We start from the raw sequence: 20033 nt of genomic DNA, 5'->3' as shown, positions 1-20033 counted from the left end.
TGCAAACTTGTGCACAAAAATTAAGAAAGTATTAGAAACAATAACCTGATAAATTCTGCTTTTTGTTAGCTTTGCCCTCTAGCACTTTTATGCTTTTACTAGTATACAACACCAAGCACTCCTCTTAGAAGTGCCTGGATATTTGATGTTACTTTTGGAAATTCCATTTGCTCAAAAAAAGGCATCTGCTCTGTAGATTAAACCAGCACATTTAATGGCTATGGTTGGCTGCTGAGAGCACTGCACTTTCTAGAAGGATTACAAAAAAAGGAAACTGCTGTGAAGATCTGTACTTCAAAGAGGATTTTAGCTCAAAGGTGACCGACCACACTTTACCAGTGTTATCAGAGTCTGTGAGCTTAGGTCCCCATTCAGGTTTCTTTTTTGTATAAAAGCTGTATTGTGTTTTTAACATTAAATTGATACATTTTTTAAAAAAGATTTGAAACATTCAGGCTGGTCGGTAAGCATTTTTCATCAAGATATTACAAGTTTCTTTAGCTTTTTTATTCTAGTCTTCCATTGTTCCCATTTATGGTTGTACAAAAGAGGAAGTTGCAAAGCTGAAGTAGCTTAGTTTGAGGACTCTTAATTTGTGGTCTTCAGGTATGTGATTCCTGAAGGGTGATCTGTAAGTGGGCGATCTGGGTGGATCTGTGCCTGTGGCTGGCAGGGGAATCCTACTCCAAGCTAATAAAGTAATCTTATCTAAATCACTGCATGCTCTAGACATGGTGAAACCACTCTTACTGGTTGAGTTACATGAATGTAATAACTTAAGGGATCATGTACCTGTTGGAAAACCTCCACCCTGGTTTACATTAATTGTGACAGTCAAAATGGACTTTTAGTATTTGATAAGCTCTTTAGAAGGCTATTATTTAGCTCATTAGTAATCATTTTTGTTACTACTGACCATTTCCGCTAGCTCAGTACTAATATGTTAGTGCTGTTATATTTTGTCTGTGTGACTTTTTTTACTCTGTGCAAGTTTAGCTTAATGTGATGTCACAGTGTTCAGCAGAACCATACATGTTCTCGTATTGGTTGTGTAGTGGTAGATTTCTTGTGAGATACGAATGTTGCAGTTAGTAGGATTCTCTCTCTCATACTCTCCAGACCTGAATCCCTTGGAGCATATGTGGGATGAGCTGTGGTCTGTGTGTGTCAGCAGTTAGGAGGTGTTCAACAATGTGTAACCAGGCTTTCTGAGAGGAATGGGAGAGAACCCCACAAGACCGCATCTGCAACCTGGTACACAGCATTCACTGCAGATGTACAGTGTGTATTGCTTCCAGCTGTGACCACACACTGCACAGATTATTTTCCTGAACAAATTGTGAATTTCTTGCAGTTATATCAAAAGAATCTTCCAATGTATATTTTTCATGAATATCTGTAGTCTTAAAATTGCTTTGCAAATATTCCTCACGATTAGTGGCTTTACTTTTGTACATACGGTAACTTTATAAATGCTCCATGAGTGATGTGGCTTGTTGCTTTTGAAATAGTATTAAAATATTAGGTGCTGTAAGTGTCTGGATTACTCATGGTGGTGCACTCAACCTCTAGATTTTTTACTTTTTATCACATTGATTTTTTTTGGTCCGTTCTCGGATATACAGTTCTTGTTGATGAGAGTCATATCACTGCAAAGTCATTTTAGCTGTAATTTTCATTATCTAATAATGTTTCTTTATTAGCCCTATACAATTTCTTGCATTAGGAATTCGTCTTTTCGCATACCCCAGCTTTTCTCCATGAAGACACAGACACACAGATAGGGAGAGAAGCTTGGGGTCAGAGCGCAGGGTCTGCCATTGTATGGCGCCCCTGGAGCAGTTAGGGTTAAGGGCCTTGCTCAGGGGCCCAACGGAGTAGGATTCCTCTGCCAGCCCCAGGATTTGAACCGGCAACCTTCCAGTCGCAGGCGCAGATCCTTAGCCACAGAGCCATCTACTGTATGCTAGATATGCTTTTGTAATAATAATAATAATTGATTACACTTATATAGCGCTTTTTGGACACTCCACTCAAAGGGCTTTACAGGTAATGGGGACTCCCCTCCACCACCACCAATGTGCATCATCCACCTGGATGATGCGACGGCAGCCATAGTGCGCCAGAACGCTCACCACACATCAGCTATCAGTGGGGAGGAGAGCAGAGTAATGTAGCCAATTCATAGATGGGGATTATTAGGAGGCCATGACTGGTAAGGGCCAATGGGAAATGTGGCCAGGACACCGGGGTTACACCCCTACTCATTTCGAGAAACGCCCTGGGATTTTTAATGACCACAGAGAGTCAGGACCTCGGTTTTATGTCTCATCCGAAGGACGGCGCCTGTTTACAGTATAGTGTCCCCGTCACTATACTGGGGCATTAGGACCCACATGGACCACAGGGTGAGCACCCCCTGCTGGCCCCACTAACACCTCTTCCATCAGCAACCTTAGTTTTTCCCAGGAGGTCTCTCATCCAGGTACTGACCAGGCTCACACCTGCTTAGCTTCAGTGGGTTACCAGTTGTGAGTTGCAGGGTGATATGGCTAGAATAGTATAGTTTTGATGTTTTAGATTTAGCTCATTTAGATGTTAATGTACACCAGTATTTTGATATAGTCAGAATTAAATGGCCCCAGGATAAATAAAGTATTTTGAAATGCATGGTTTAGGAAAGCATTCACCAAAAAAAAACTCTGTGGAGTCATTATTTGGTAGTGCATAAATAAGGAACTCTGTTGTATACTGAATAATAGAATATTCTGGTTAGTCTGAAGAACAAGGAATTGAATGTGACCTAATTCTTGGCAAGACACCAGGGCAACACTGCTGAGGCTAAAAAAGGTTCAGCACAGTCAAAGCTCATGAGGTTGAATGTAGAGTTCATCTGGAAATTGTGTGCAAGATGTTGTAGCTGTGTTTAGTTACTCAAGTATGAGTTTTCTGCTTGTGCAAAATCACTGGTCTGTAAAGCTTACATTAAGAGAGTGTTGACGGTTAAGTGAGCGAAACGTGGAAGTAAGGTTTTGGAGGGATTATTGAGTATCCTAAGAATTCTAGTATAAAGCCACAATTTGTTTTTAAAATTCTACATTTTGTTTACAAAACAGTATTTTATCTTCAAAATCAAAATCTTGTCTAGTTCAAAATTGGAAATAATCTCCATTTATTATCTTGTCCAGGATACACATACTGTAGGGATCCAGACCTCATCAGGTCAGGTATATCGTTCGGTTTTGGTTATGTAACAAGTGAACTTTAATTCATTGTTAGAAATTAGAAAGGAGAAATAATACTTTCAACATAGACAACTCACTCTAAACAACGCAGGGCCTTCTTCGGGTGTCAAGATGATGTTTTCAGGTGACAGCAGGAGAAGACTCTACAGCCAAAACATTTCTCCGTTGTAACCTTTACTTTGCATAAACAGCCACACACTTGCTTTCACATTTGTCTTTGCTAAGTAAATTTAAATGGGTATTCAAATTACAGAAATGATAAATCAATGGCATAAGGTTGAAAGGCGCAGGAAGAGGATGAGCAGGATTGTTCATGCTATGCAACTGGTACAGAATTTGTTACTATTCTATGATCTGTACTGTATATAATAGCCCTTTCCTGGACCATTATATGTATATTGCTGGTGGCGCATCTAATAATTCAATTCCAAAATAAGTAAAACGAGGATTAATTATGATGATTCTTCTTCAGATTTTTTAATAGGTTTTAGAAGTATCTTTGGACTTCAGTTTCCCAGATAGTAAGGTATTTCAGGAATTAGCTTATGGTACACCAGCATCTCAGAAAGAACTAAGAATGAGAACTGGTTGTTTGATCTTGATAAACACTAAGGTTTTCGAAAAGCACTAAATACTTATACAGAAACAAAGGTAGAATTTGATATAGAAGTGTTTGTTTTAGCCTTCTGATTACAATAGGTATTGGAAGACTGATAGTGAATTGTAAGTGCCACAGTTATTCAAGATTTGTCTGGAAAGTGTAATAGTCCAATAAGTATTTTAGACAGATAATAAAGGGTTGAGTAAATGCTAAATTAAAAATTGTATTTTGAGCTTTTTACAATAATAATGACCCCACATTTGCTTAATGTATGAGTACTCTTTTCACACTGACACCTTTTAAGCGTTTTGGTCTAGTGTCTTTTAAGTTTAAAAATATAGTACTTTTTGACTACATTTTGCCCACCATCCAACAAAATAGACCATTGCAACTTGACAGTTAACCAACGCATTGTGTTTTTGAACTACAGGGAGAAGTGCAGCACCTAGGGTCCTGGAGAGGTACAGAGCCCGGGCTCAAGAGCAAGTGCCACTGAACCGGGGGCTCAGCCGGTCCATGGGGTCTCTGCCCATCAACGACCTCCTCAGGGGAGAGGAAGAGGGAGGTGCCCCCTACACATCTTTGGATTACAATCCCGGGCACGCGGGTGGCCCAGAGCAGTTTTATCAGCAAAGAGTCAGGCGAACTGCAGCGGACAGGAAGCCTCCTTCCTATCGTGGGGATTCGGGATACCCCAGGAAAAATTGGTCGTCCTCTCTGGATTTGGCAGGCTATGACCTGGAAGCTCTCCGATACGGTGCAGGGGACGGGTCTCACAAAGCCAGTTCCTTGTCTCAGCGTTCTGAAGGAAGAGTCGGGGAGTACAGGAGCACTGACTTTGGGGGACTGTCAAGCAGCTTGGAGCCCAGGAAAGCCCAATACGTGCCAGCCCACAATGTCAACTCTGCACTCCTAGGTGCATACGACAGGATTAAGGAACGGCAGAAGAAGCTGCAAGTGCTCAGGCAGGCCATGGAAGTGGAAGGTAAGCTTCTTGGCAATTCCTGAAGCTGTAGATAAGGTAGTAGTTATCTTGCTTTTCTTGTCAGACTAGATGTTTGGCTTCTTTTGGTATTCCTGTTATTTCAAGATTTTTTTTTCCCCTCATACTTTTGAAATCTACTTGGGCATGGCCTTGGTGGCTTCACTTAACTGGGTGTTCATAAAATAGCACTTTTGCCTTACAATAACTTGTAAATGCCAGAAAAATAGCCTTTTAGATTCAAGGTTTAGGTTCTAAACTCTTGGTAAGTTTGGGGAAAATGGATTGTGTTATTAATTCAGCTGACTAAGTTTTGCTTTCAGCATTAACTTACAGGAGCGGAAACATTTTGTGATGGACTAATTTGTCAGAAGTTAAAAAAACTTACTTAATCTTTAAATTATAGATCTGGAAAAGTGGTAGATCCTAATTTTGTCCAAATCTGCTCTGTGAGTATTCAATGCAGCCAAAGACGTTTTTTAAGACTTCCCAAGAGCTTCCCCTGAACTCGCCTTTTAAGCAGAGGAGATTGATGGAGATGTAAATGAGCAAATTGGCCTGGCATAGTAATGTAGAGGTTAAGAGTTCGGTTAGGAATCTGGGAGAAATGTTGCAGAGCACTCAGCAGGCTAGTAATGTGATTCATTTGAAGCTGAATGAATGAATAGCCAATGTCGACAAACTAGATGTGAAGTACTGTTTGTGTCACTGGGTGCCAGCAAGAAATCAGTTTGCTAGGTTATAGAGCAGGCTTCTTCTTTCCACAAAATTGTCAAGTCTTATACTGTATGTAGATACACACTTTTGTATATCATGTGAATCTTTGTATTTCAGACAGTTATAGGAACTTAACATTGTTTTTTTTTACTTTTTCCTTAATCCAAAATGATGCGTCTCGTATGTTAGGCCCCCCTTCTTTCAGATTGGGAAAAGTTTTCCAACAGCCTAGGGGTCAGTAATCAGTAATTGGAGTCATGTGTGGAGGATAATGGAATTCCAAGCATGATTTGTGTCCCTGGCTCCTGGCTTACTGTCAAGGGGCTCCAGGCAGGACTGGATGGTGGGTGTGTGTATGTTCTGAGGCTCATGTGTGAAGCTACACGTCCAAACGTGCTAAATCTGCAACTGTCAGCTACAATAGATATCTGCTCTCAGAGATCAATGTGATAATATACAGTGTGCCTATTGATGTTTCCTGAAATGCTTAATGTAAAGAAAATGTCTAAACATAAGAGATTGCTTTTAAGTTACAGCTGTATAGGTAATTAACAATGATGATATAGATGTTATGCCAGTGAAACCTGGATGAAGATTGGATAGATTTTAAGACCACACCACAAAGAAAGGGAGCAATACACTTCAAAATAGGGCAGATCCCATTATCTGAGAACTTTCCATGCCTAGTTATACTTGTTTCTGTTTGACTCAATCAGTATTCAGTTCCACAGCACTGTTTCCACACTGCATCCACTGGAAGGCATTAGTTTCAGTCACATTCTAGAGGCTTTCCTGGTAGTCATGCAACACTATGGTGTGTCTACCTTCACATCAACAATAACTGATAACGTTCCTATCAGCTATGCAAAATACATCTAAAAACATTGAAGACTTATCGAGTCAGGTTTTCCCAGTCCAGAACTTGAGCAGTACTTGAGCTGTACTCAATTTCGGACCAATTGTATATTAATGCAATTAAATGAAGACCCCTTTTTAAGTGGTTGAACAGGTTAAAATAAACAGCCAACATTTTTAAGGCAAGTGTTGCATTTTCTGCAAAACAAATAAGTGGAGGATGCAGTTTTCTTCAACATTGAGACAGTTTTTCAGTATTTTCAACACATACTGTCTGATGAGACCCTTCTTATCTCTTAAAACTGGCAAAGTGATACATTATATGTTCAAAAAATATAATGCTGTGGAGTTCAAATTTGTTCCAAGATCCACAATGAAATCTGAAGATCCAACAGGGGTCGGCAGTCCAAATATTATCTAGCAGTGTTTTAAGAAAATAGCTTGCCTATCATTTTTGAGCTGTAAATTCTTGAAATCCTGTTTTCTTTGCACCTTTAAACTTCTTTGGATTTTCTGGAAACAAATCTGCATATTTCACAGTCATTCTGAGGGTGAACAGTCCTGGCACAAAGGAAATAAAACCTGATGATGATTTTCAAGTATAGGGAAATGATCCATGAATATGAACTTTTCTTTTGAATTGTGGTGGGCATCGCAATCATACTTCTGGGACACCTAATGCTGCTTGAGCAAAGGTTTTCCAGCGTATTTGGTAACCTTTGGTAGGTCATATTTCTGTGCACAACGAAACCTTTTGGAAGATTCCACTTTTGATGATCTTAACTAATGGCAAACATATAAAGATCAAAATGTACAGTAGGTGCATACATCAGAGCTTACTGAGGTATCTGGAAGTATATTGAAATAGCTCTGACCAAGTGAGTCTAAACTTAAGTTATAATATTCGAATGTGGCTCTTATCTTACCACTTCAAACTGTCGCTGTATCTGATTCTCATTGAGGAAATGAGATTACTCTAAGAGCTAAACGTTCTACCTTGACTAGTGACTATTTCAATTTCTTACTTTTTTATAGTCTTTGTAATTGAGTGGCAGCAAAACCGGTGATTGCTGAAATATGTCAGGCATAGCAGAATATATTGATTCATCCGAGATTTAGACCGTGACATACAACAGATTTTAAGCATTTTGTTGACTTATTGAGGACTAAGAGAATACACCTGGAACAACAGTTTAAAGTTCAGAAATTGCAGAAGATTTCGAATAGTTTTATTGCATTAAATATGTATTTTAGGTCTGTTCAAAAACAGGAGGTGAAATTTCTGTAGGAAGGCTGGCTTAGGAAACACCTGTGGAGACAGATTAAATGTTATTTTTTCCATCAAGATTTGTTTTTCAAAGACATTTTCCAGTTCTTCTGTAATGTTTCCCTGGATTTCTCCCATTTTTACATTTGTTGCTTCCCAAACGATTATGAATTCCAACTGCAAAAGTAATTCACAATAATAGAAGAAATGAGCTGCATGTTTGCTTGACCAGAAGTACAGACTTCTTTTTTTTTTCTCCTTCCTTCGACATTTTGTTGAGGGAGCCAACATTTCAGATAGTGTCTACAGGAATTCTTTTTGGCTCACTGTTGTGAAAAAAACCTTATATATATAGCCTGCTCTTATACTGTATAAGCCTTTTCATGGTTAATTCTCAATTTTAAACAAAAGTACAAGCACAATAAGAAAGTACTTATAGAATACAGTAATTCATACTTCTCCAACTATTTGGAAGGAAGCATTTTCTTGAATTAGAATTTAATGTTTAGAACCAGCTTTGAAGGGCTGCATTTGGAAGAGTACCGTGTTTTTTCATAGCTTGTTTGTACTGTAGGTGCTCATTAAATTTGAATTTAATGTGCTTTACTGCAAATTGGAAGCAAACTTGTTTCATACCTTCTATTATCCATGTTTTATTGTTTCAACATTTTTTTTTGGTCTACTTCAGTCTCATTTACAGTTGATTCATAATTCAGCAGTACATTTACATATACGTTAAGACCACAGCTACATAACATTACTTCTGTACTTCAAAAACTGTTTTGGCTTCCAGGTGAATTATACATAAACCTAAATAGTTATGAACACCTTTGAAGTGTAGCTCTAGATTATCTAGTGGAATTGTTAAAAAGCTTCATCCTGTACTTCTCATTCTACATACTGGTCAACTGGAAACAGTTAAAAGTTGGGTTTCTCAGTTGTATGGGTTATTCTTCTTAGACCTCTGAGCACTCCCTAAAGTAAAGGCACTTTATTAACTTACATTGTATGGACTTGTTTTCTTATCTACTGAAGTAAGGGATTTAACATTTGGTTGTTATTCCATTTGGTTTATGGCCAGAGATTACTATTTTCAATGTTGAGTACGGAGTGACCACTGAAATGCAGTGACACAGGCACATAAAACACAGTGAGGTTTATCCACCCATCCATTTTCTAACTGCTTTATCCAGTTCATGGCTGTGGGTCCACACAGATAGCACCCAAAGCTGGGAATTAAATCCAAAGCTTTAGTGCTGTTAGCCACCAATACTAATGTGCTATTGTAATGAATCACTGGGATGGGTGGATGGAAAGAATTGGGACTGAATTTGATTGAGTAGGCTGGTACATGAAATCATTACCTGAGGTGCTGACCTTGCAGGTTTTAAGTACAGTACATTTTCCATACTTTGTTTAGCACCCCTGCACATACCTTGGAGCCTTTTATTTTATTTCTGGCTATCTTCAACACAAAGCTTGGTTTAAATTTATGAGCGCTCTTATGTAAGAACAAATTAAGCCCAAATTGCAAACTCCTGAAATATGCAGACTGTTTCAGCTGTTTGTTTTAATTGTCTGACACTTGGATATCTTAAAAGCTTAATCTCTGTATACATTTTAACTTTTAACGTGTGATTTGCTGATTAAGTGCTTCAATATCAATTTGCTGATGTCTTTTTACTCTGAGAAAGATCGGTCACTGGGTGATAGCCTTGTCTAATAGTATCCATTAGTAATTCTTTGGCATTTTTGGCAGTTTTTAAAACTTACTTGGAGACCTATGCCTTCACTGTAGCTTTTAATGTAAAATTTAGCTTTACTATTCGTTTACTGGGTCAATTTGCTGTTCTTTTTATGTGTATTGCGTGCAATGATACTGTACAGAACATTATAATCTAATGAGTACTTTTCGAGAGAGATTTTCATTATCACAGTGCAGTGTTATGTTAGGCTAGGCCTTTAGGTAAAAAGCCTGGACTGTTCTCTAAAACATTTTGTATAGAGCTCCTCTTTACTTTTGAGCAAATTCTTGGAAACAGATTATGGCTGCTAAATCACGGTCTCCACTGTTAATTTGCAGAATGCTTCCATCCATTTTGATCCTATTTCCCCTCCATTTTCAGAGGTTGAATGTAAATGTGGTGTTTTGAATTATAATAAAAATATCATGATTTTGTTAGTCAATGGAATATTGCCAAAGGGCACCAATTTCTGTAATGCAAATGAGTGTTTAAATGATAGATATTTCATGAAAGGAATCACACTTTCACCTCAAAGGATGCATACAAAAGCATCAGTTTAAAATAGGTTTGTTTAAAGATAGCACAATGAATCAAGTTTACATGCCTCAGACATTACATCATAAACAGGCTAGATTGCCTTTTGAAAATATCATTGAATTGTTGGTAACTGTAGGCAAGGTTATTCTGTTTGGTCTTGTTTAACTTTGAATGGAACATTGTGCACATTTTAATAATGCTTTATTATTTAGTGCAGCCTACATCAATTTTTTGCCATTGATCTGCACATACAGCGGGTCTGTCTGTGTGTGCAGGAAGCTTCTGGGTGTGGCTGAGACAGCATCTTGAGAGGCACAAAGGGAACATTTTTGTGACCAGGAAATAAACCTGGTGCTCCAAAAGACCACTCCTCCATCATTGGAGTCCAGTGAAGTGAGATCATTATGGTTTCATTTGACACTAAGACCTGTTGACACACTGTATTATTTTTACCTAAAATGATTTAAGATATCTCACACTCCCATGCAATTACAGAGATTCAATATTTTTTTATTGACTAAAATAGATCACGGCCATTAAGTTTGGTTTTGTGTTGACACTGTCAAAAATGCTTTTGTTTCGTGTCGCATAAGTTATTATATCAATTAACTTTCTGATTCATAAGGTGTAGTGAAGTCTAGAAGGTCTACAAGTCAACAGAAAAATGTTTGTCACAAGACAAGTCTCTTATCAGCTAGTCTATGTAAAGATGAACAATCAGTGAAGAATGTTATTTGAAATATGTTGTTCTCACTATTTTTCAGACTGGATTTTCTAGTTCCGTTTTGTGTAAAAATAAACTGATGGATTCAATGGGTACTTTCAATAGAAACTGAGTTTCTTTTTCCCTTAGGTGCTTAGAGATAACTGGAGATATATATTAGCTTGTAAACAGTTCAGGGCAAAGTATTTATTTTGACATGAATGTTTCCAAACTGAGTTGTCTCTGCCAATTGAAGGGTGGAATAATGGGTAGATGGAAAGCAGATAGGTGGATGGAGTGTCAATGTTTTATAGGTTAGGAAAGTATGGTGTTACTGTACAGTATGTCAAAATTGTTGTTTGGAGTGTTCTTCTTCAAGACAGGGCCATGAATCCTCCCCTCCCCCCAAATAAATTAAATCAAACAGCATTTTCTGTCAGGCCCCCATGCTTATGATTATGAAGAGCATTGCGGACTAAATACTAGACAGCTTGTATATTGGCATTCAAATCGTATGTTACTTTATTTTGCTGTCTCAACTAATACAATGGAGTATTATGTCACTTTCTTTTTTGTTAACAGGATTTGTTTAGCTTCATCTTTCATTTGCTCATCTTCCTGTTATTTATTAAGTTTATAATGTACTGTCTACATTGTGTGGTGTTGTACTGTGTATGTCCTGAGAGATCAGCATGATTTAAGAATTCCATACAGTATAATGCATATATTCCACACCTGGTATATTGGTTGTGGAGATGTTGCAAATGCTATCTGGACTGGGAACAACGGATGTTATGCCTTTAGTTTAGAATGTCATACATCCTGGCATTCCCTATCAGAATAACCTCAAGCCTTGTCTTCAATGCCAATACACAGACAAGAGCTAGTTTGGGCAAGAACCACAACTTGCTAACTTTTTGGAATCAAGAGAAGCATTTCTATGTGAAGTTGTTTCCTTGAAGAAATTGCTGTCCCAATTTTCAGTCCTTTGCAACAATGAGATTTATCCTGTACTTCCCTAGCACTGTTCATTTCAATCGCAACACTGTTAAAGCCCTTCTCCCAGTGTGCACGTGATCCGTCTCTTCTAAAATATTCCCATGGAAACTGCCAGCTGATACAGACCTTTTTTGCAGTTCACCTTGTGCTGTACATTTTACTGTTAAAATTGATTACATGCTGTCTAGACTACAGATAAATCATATTAGACAATTGAGTATATGAGGCTAGGGTGGCATCCAATTTCATATTGAGCTTTTCTCAAAGATTTAAGATGGTGCGTTTGTCTTTAAATACTTATGCTATTAAATATATTTTTTTAAATCCTCATCCCTTCTGAGATGGATGACAAGCACACAGATGTGGCTGCTCCTGCATGAGTTTATTTTGAAAAGTGGGGCAAAAGAATGAATCCATCCACTGTGGTTGTCTGTGACAGTGGGTAGTGAAGCATGTATTGTATAACCTATTTGCAAATCAGTTAGTGGGTTTTCTTCTTTGGTTTTGTTAGGGGCTCTGAAAAGTTAACTGCCAAGCAGGTGGGATATGGTATTTGTTAGATAAGCCTGCACAGGAGTGGCTTTTGGCAGAGAGCAGTGTTAGCATGCTGTAGACTGCTATACAGTAGACTACTTCACTTGAGTTTTTTAGTTTTGAGGCACCAAAAGCGCCTCTTCTTGTAACCATTTACATGGTCCATGTGTGATTTTGGTTAGATTTTTGGAGTGTGAGCTTTTGATGAGGATTGATATTAATTTTTGCATGTGTTGCAGAGCCTCTGAGCACTCATCGAAGATACCACAGTGATGCATGTAGCAGCTCCAGTGAAAGTCCATCTATAGCTTCTTCAGATGCAGACTACAGACAAGGTAGGTAATGTCTATTGAGTAGCTCTGTAGTAGCATCTTTTGAGCTATCTGTGGGCTCTGGAGGCGGGGGAGAATTGTAGGACCCTCTCCCCCTTCCTCTTTGCTTAGCCCAGTATTCTTTAGAAGACTAGTGTAGGGGAAAAATGTCTACTGTAGTTGTCCTTGATAGCTCAAGCTCTAATCAGGTTATGTTTATCAGGTTTGGTTTATAATGAAATCTGTGGTGCTGATTGAGGTGTTTTACTGTGCATACAAAAACTACAGAGTCGCTTCAACACTGGCAGATACATTGATTGTATAGTGGGGAAAAATGGCTGTAGTTCTTAATGTGTGTAAATTCTGATACTGATTTTACATTTGTCATCCTTATTGTATAGTTATTGTATTACCATCTTCCAATTTGTGCACTATTTCCTCATTTATCGCATCAAGTGAGTTTATCACTGATCTTAAAATTGGATATTAAACATTCACAGTGAAAATTAACATGGGAAAGTGTATATACCAATGTTTGCAAAAATAAATGCTTGGCCGGTACAAAAAAAGATTTGGATTACAATTGTCTTCTTAATAGTTTAAGATTCTATTATTCCAACATTCATAAGGTGTTGTAGGGAATGCACTTTAAAGTAGAGGCATTGTCTTTGGTACCTTTCTTTTTCACTGATAAAATTTGCAGAAGCTTAGTTTGGCTGCTCATCTCCGCTGGCTTGTGAAGTTGCCAGGAATCTTGGCATCTTGTAAAAGCTGAGCTAATGTGAGGTCAAATGATAGAATAACATGTCATTGTTGATTTTTTTTTCTGATAGCAAGAAGACCCGAGGATGTGAGAAGATATGGCTCTCAGGTGGGCATGTCTGAACATGATGTCATCTCTCTAGCCAGTCATGTGTCTTTACGAAACAGGTAAGGCCTGGGGGAGGTTGTTTTTGTTTTGTTTTTAATGTTCGTACCAGGAAAAGACTATGGATGTTATCTAAAAACAAAACTGAACCTCGGTTTTAAATCTGGAATATTTTGCACTTTCTTGTTAGTTGACACTTGAAAGTTAAAGTAACATTTTATAAAAGACTGCTTCTAACAGTGTAGGTGTCAGTTTCTTGAAATGTTTGGTTTCAACTTTTAAATCCATAGATGTTTTTACTATTTTTTTTTCAAATCAATATACAGTTACAGGAAATCCATGCAGGTATTTATTTTATAGTACTCTGGAAGGATTATGGCAGTAGCTAATGCATATGCTGTTTTTTATGGTGGTTATTCATCTCTAATCTCTTGAGGTAATTGTGGCATAATCCTATGGCACCTCATCCTGCGGCTAATAGTTTCAAAGATTTTGAAACATTTTATGGATTTTGAACTTAATGGCTTTCATAAAGTGTTATACAGGGTAGAACACTTGTATTACTTTATACAGAAGTATATTGGATGGTCTGATTTTTAGCTTGAGTGCTCCCTCTGCAGGATGTTCAGAAACTCTGTTGCCATTTGACACAACATCAGTGCAAATTAGTTTGGGTGTGATTTCATAATGAAAAGATTTTGATTGGGAAGCATTTCAACATGACAGATTGCAATTCTGAAGTATGAGGCTATTTTTATTGGGGGAACATGAGAATTGGAAATACTGTATGCCTATCTTAAATCGGTATCAGCCATGTGTAGACACAAATAGGTTTCATGCCATTTTCCTACATCTGCCATCAAATGAGCTTGGTGCAAACACCAATTCTTGTGATTATTTAACACCCTTGTGGATTCAGTGTTTAGCTACATATAACATAAATGGAAATAAAACATACTATGTGTAATAGTCACGTCTTAATCAACGTTCTGCATCCTGTTATTGATGGAATTGAATTTCTCACTTTCTTAATATTTGATTCTATGAAAGGAACCTTTAATCAAGACACTAGCCTGCTACTTAAAGGCATTTCACTGAAATGTTCATACTGTCTCCACCCCTCTTCCATCCTTTACTTAAGGGAAATTTTAAATTTAAATGTATGTGCTACAAAGCTGATGTCTGGTGCAGAAATGGCATGTTCAATGCATATTGAAATAAGTTTTTTTTTTTTACTTTAATTGACTCAAGTAAGTAGGACTCAAGATAAGTATCAAAAACACATTGGATGGTGTATTAAGTGCCATTAAAATCGGGACATTTTAGTATTGTGGTTATTTCTTTATATGATTTTGGAGTGTAGTTACAGTGAAAACAAAGGTATGTTATGGAACCTTTGTATGAGAGCCAGGCGTCTCTTGGGAATAACTGGCATTAGAAAAAGTGCAGTATACGTGGTTGAGGCCAACGTTGAGATGTAAAGTAGTTTTGAATGTTGGAGCTTGTGCCGTGTTGGTTACAAATCTTTACAAATTTTTCTTTTTACCAGGCCCTACGATGTGGCCTCTGAGGAGGGCCTGGTGAGTGGGGAGGTGATGTTGAGGAGGCAGGAGGAGGAGATGCAGAGGCTGCAGGCCCAAATGGCACACAGGCACTCATTAGCCAGCCTGTACTCGGGGGAGCTGCCCAGGACTTCGCTGCTTGACATCACACGAGACCCGTTGAGAGACATGGCTCTGGAGAACTCTCTCACTCAGAGGAAACTGAAGGTACAGTTGGACCAACTGAAACTGCTCTGTGAGCAGTAGTTCAGAATCCACTTCTAGCAGGCAGATTTGCACAGATCACATTATTTCTTTAAAAAGCAGAGTAGAGACCATTTTGTTCCCAAGTGCATCCACAGAGAGTTGAGGAGCACTGAGGTGGCAAGAGGTGTCCACAACAGCTTATATAGAATAAGAGAATGTAAAATATTTTAGAAGGGAATTGATGCTTACATAACCACCATAATTTGACATTGAGAGTAGAGAGTAGATCTTTATAGAGAGTGAATCCTAAACTACATGAAACTTGATTAGAGTTCTGTGTAGGTCAGTGATAATGTTTTTCTGCCGTGTTGAAATTCTGAAGGCTTTTGCTTTTTAACAACTTGTGAAACCTTGTATTACATTGCAGTCCTTGTTCTAAGTCCCCTAATTTAGTTTTACAGGCAACTGCTCAACCTGCCAGTTATCCCCATTAAAGTACTTTCTGAATATTACCATAAATATTTGATCAATCACTTTCTTGTATAGCACCTTTCAATCCGGAGTGTTCTCAGGATGTATAAATAAATGTATATTTATTGAAATAAAAAGAGAAAAGTTGTATTTATTAAGCGCATCGTTTCCATTCTTACAAATTTAGTTAGCAAGAAGTTGTCTTGCTTAGTCGCTTAGCTGTCTTTCTTCTGCAAGAAGATGCATTAAAAAGGTAGGAGGTTACATAGCCCTTTCTCGTCCAGTATTGTGACTGTTCTTGTATTTTGTCATGTTCTTAATTTTTTGTTTTATTTTTATACTGTTGCCAGTATCACTGGGCATTGTCATATTCTTGTCCTGATGATTCACACCTTGTTACCTATCTTTTCAGTTCCTTTATTTTTCTGTGTTCTCTTCTGATGTTTAGAATTTCTTCGGCCCCGAGTTTGTGAAAATGACCAGTGAGCCCTGTCTCTCTCTGGATGTTCCTACTTCAATTCTGGTAAAGGGCTGTGCATTTCTTTTAAGATCTCCATTTGTGGGGAAAATGGGATCATGACATATTTCTCTGTAGAATAATGTTCTTGCTAATGCTAGTACCTACTTGGAGCCATTTTGTTCAACATCCTGTACCTCGTTAAGTCAAAAGTCTCCATCAAAGAATTAGTTATATCCTCAGCTAGTAATTGTTCTTTACTGCTCACAATAGGGATTAAAATGCAGATGTCAATTGATGATAAATCCAGTTTTACCAGTTCTGCTCTTTTAGTGTAAATAGCATTCACTTGCTAAGGTAGTATATGAAATCCACTTTAATCAATAGAATATTCTTTATTTCAAATAATGTTTCATACTTCTAGATTAATGTCCGCTTTATTCAGTAATTAAGGTAGCTTTCATTTTAAATGTATGTGGTTTTCATGCATGCTGTTCATTTCTGAATTTAATACATGCCTGTGAATATCTTCCAAATATTCAGAAATGCAGTTTTGTTTTCATTGTCTACATAGTGGGACTTGTATTTGTTTCAGTTAATAGACTAGTTTAAATCATTATTCCTTTTGGATGCATTTGCATTTATATTTTGTAAAGTTTGAGACGTGGTTATAATTTATCATATTACATATTTTAGTAAAATAATTTTGTTTGCTAGGAAGCCTGCAGAGGAAGTTAATTGTTACAGTGTGCTGGGCAAGCATTGTGATTGTTATAAAAAGGTTTGTGTTTGCTGGATTGAAAATAACACCAGGAAATATCATGTCTATAATGCAGCAAAACATGGCAAGAAACTGCTTAAAAAATGCAGTTCCAGAGAACAGCTTGAAACAAAGGGGAAATAAAAAATCACTTTAGTTTTCAAAACGGAACAATTCAATGTTGCATTTAAAAGTACTTGCTACATTTAAGTAACAACAAGACCTGTTGCTTCAAGGCTTTTTCTCCTTTTGTTTAAAATAGAACAAAAAGGGAAAGGGGGATGACATTCGAAGGATAATCAACATTGTACTGCTGAGTGGACAGAGGCTTGAGCTGACATGCGATACCAAGTCTATCTGCAAAGACGTGCTGGATATGGTGGTTGCCCACATTGGCCTTGTTGAGCACCATCTGTTTGGCTTGGCATTCTTCAAAGGTAACAGTCAGAGTGCTACTTTTTAAAAGCAATATGTTGGAGTGATCTCCTATCTGAGTACTAAGTGCAGTTTCAGACTTCAGCATTTTCAAAATATAATTATAGCTAACGCAACTCCTTTCCAAAAAATGGTGTATTACTGAAGTGCCATTGTCACATTTTTCATTGAAGTATTGAAATACCTGTAAAAACAATATTTTGGTAAACCTCTCCATCATATGGTTCTCATGTGCAATGGCCTGACTTTTTAAAAATAGCCTCAGTATAAAAACACAAGAATAAACACAAAGTAAAACAGACATGACAGCACTGGTGTCCAGTATGTTGTTTGTGTGTGTCAAGTAGGACCCGGTGGCAGAACTGTTGATTTTCTCATTTATATGTGGATGGGTTTATTATATGTGAAACATGGTCAGTTTCTTCGCCCTAGTCCCAGTATTTCTACTGTTCAGCATTTGCCGACTTGCTGATAACCTGTCAGGGCAGTGAAAGGTTGAATCTGTACTGGTAGCAATTGTTATACAATTGGCTGCAGGAATGGAATTCACTTGCTCCTGATAATTTGAAATGTGAATGACAAAGGATGACACAATTGTCAGTTGATAATATACCAGAAACAGACAAGGTTCAGCCTTAAGAATAGATCAGATTCGTTGGCATTTCTGACTTTTGTCATTTTGATGCATATACTTAATTTCTGTGTATATGTATGCTATTGTGTGTGTTTAGGAGTATCTCCTCCAATAGATATCCACTTCTGAATTTATGCTTAATGTAGAGTCAGAGCTGTGAGTTGTAGTTTACTAATCACTATATAGAGAATCAACTTCACAAAAAAGGGTTAATTGTTTTCGCTGTTCAGGTGTATTATTAATTTGCTTGACACTGTCATCCAAAGTGACAAAGCTGTACAGCTGGGAATGTTACTGGAGCAATCTAACCAAAGTACCCAGTTTAAGGGTAAATTAGTAATACACCTGGGGTTTGAACCTACAACTGTCCAGTTATGCAGTAGGTTCAGAGCCCAAACCACTCTTATGCTGAATAGTCCACATTCCACATACGTATGCATTCATTTTGAACAAGAATAAAATTAATCCATTACTTTTTAAGATTTGGACCATTTTAATTTTAAAAAAATTGGTTTACTTTTTAACTGCCAGTTATAAAATACTTTTTCTTGAAATGTTGTCTTTATTGGCATCCAATGCAAATGTACGTTTTTGTATCATTTTCATTGTAGCTGACAAAGCCTGTTTTCTTTGAAGAATTCTCGGGCCATACACACTTGCAGTTCACTGTACAGATGAGATGAAGGACCTTACCCTCATTTTTTTCATTTCAGACAATGAGTTTTTCTTCGTTGATCCTGATGCAAAACTTTCTAAAGTGGCACCAGATGGCTGGAAGGACGATCCCAAGAAGAAGAGATCGGATGTTAACTTCACACTTTTCTTCCGAATCAAGTTTTTTGTGGATGATGTCAACATGTTACAGTAAAGATTTCTTTTTACTGTAGTTTACAGTAAAGATTTCTTTTTACTGTAGTTGTTAAACAACTGTGCTGTTCCATAACGCTCTTTTTTATTCTAAAATATTTCAAGATGCTTTGTCAGTGCTCATTTGCACTCGAATATCCATAATGTAAGTGTGTGGCTGCCCTGAAAAGTCAGCTCTCAACCAGTTGAGTCTAATGTCTGTACTGCATGCATTTCCTTAAATAAGGCCAGTGTAAAGGGGGGAAAAAAAAACAAAAAAATCCATAGGAGTTTTTAATAGAATGGATAGACACACTCCAATAGTTGTAGCCAGTACCTAGTCTCACCTAGCTCTCTTTGCTAATTCGAACATCATGGTTTAAAACATTTTTTAGTTTTTAATTCTTTTTAAAATAATTGTTAGTTTTAAACATTTTTTAGTTCTTTAATTATAACCTCTTTTCCCTTGCCCAGGCACACTCTGACCAAACATCAGTACTACCTGCAGCTGCGGAAGGACATCCTGGAGGAGAGGCTGCGCTGTGATGAGGAGAGTGCATTGCTGTTGGCAACACTAGCACTGCAGGCAGAGTTTGGTGATTACCAGCCAGAGGTACAGTGGAACCCGTTCACTTGTACTTGTGAAAGGTGGATATTAAAGGAGGAGTATCTGGATATCTTTAATTGGTCACTTTCTGTTCTGTGCTGTGATGTGCTGCTTGTATTTAATGAACTTTGAGGACATGGGCATGTGCCACAGCATGTAACCATTTTCAGCGATCGTCTTTTTAGTTGCAGTTTTGTTGCTTGTTCAGTTTTGTTTAAAGTTCCTGCAATTGACCCACTCCTCCAAGCTGAATACATTGTCTATACTACCCTTTTGTTCAGGCCTGCACTTCAGCTCACTCCCAGTTGTACAAATCTCAGAGCAGGCAGGCCCATGTAGTTTGAGAGCATAGTTATTTCTTTAAAAAAGCCATGTTTTGAGTTTACAATAGAAGGTAAATGGAAAGGAAGATCAGAATCCAGCATGCACAGGACTGGCAAATGCTGGAGAACAATGCAATGCCAAAATTCATTGCATTGTCCATTGAAGTGGGTAAAGATTTGAAAGCACTGTAGTTTATACAACAGTTGCATTGTTTATTATTTCTCTTTTAGATTCATGGGAAAAGTTATTTTAGGCTTGAACATTACTTGCCCATCTCCGTGCTAGAGAAGGTGGACCAGAGGACTGTCAAGGAAGAGCTCCCTAAACTGCATTCTACCTATACTGGGGCTTCAGAAGCAGAAACGGAATTTGAATTCCTCAAGGTAA

General features: G+C 37.7%; 1 protein-coding gene across 10 annotated transcripts in view; it reads left to right on the top strand.

Annotated features, from left to right (window-relative positions):
• ptpn13 (protein tyrosine phosphatase non-receptor type 13) overlaps positions 1 to 20033 on the top strand; it is an 86214-nt gene that overhangs the window by 30573 nt on the left and 35608 nt on the right. For all 10 annotated transcript variants that reach the window (XM_015340104.2, XM_015340101.2, XM_015340125.2 and 7 more), the window contains exons 7-15: positions 4277 to 4831; positions 12425 to 12520; positions 13330 to 13426; positions 14914 to 15133; positions 16032 to 16106; positions 17063 to 17237; positions 18583 to 18733; positions 19190 to 19328; positions 19877 to 20029. In XM_015340104.2, coding sequence (XP_015195590.2) covers positions 4277 to 4831; positions 12425 to 12520; positions 13330 to 13426; positions 14914 to 15133; positions 16032 to 16106; positions 17063 to 17237; positions 18583 to 18733; positions 19190 to 19328; positions 19877 to 20029 — 1661 coding nt within the window. The remainder of the gene's footprint in view (positions 1 to 4276; positions 4832 to 12424; positions 12521 to 13329; positions 13427 to 14913; positions 15134 to 16031; positions 16107 to 17062; positions 17238 to 18582; positions 18734 to 19189; positions 19329 to 19876; positions 20030 to 20033) is intronic.

This window comes from Lepisosteus oculatus, chromosome 3 (assembly GCF_040954835.1).
Source record: "Lepisosteus oculatus isolate fLepOcu1 chromosome 3, fLepOcu1.hap2, whole genome shotgun sequence".
Classification (NCBI taxonomy): Eukaryota; Metazoa; Chordata; class Actinopteri; order Semionotiformes; family Lepisosteidae; genus Lepisosteus; species Lepisosteus oculatus.
This window is presented reverse-complemented; position numbering and strand designations above follow the sequence as displayed.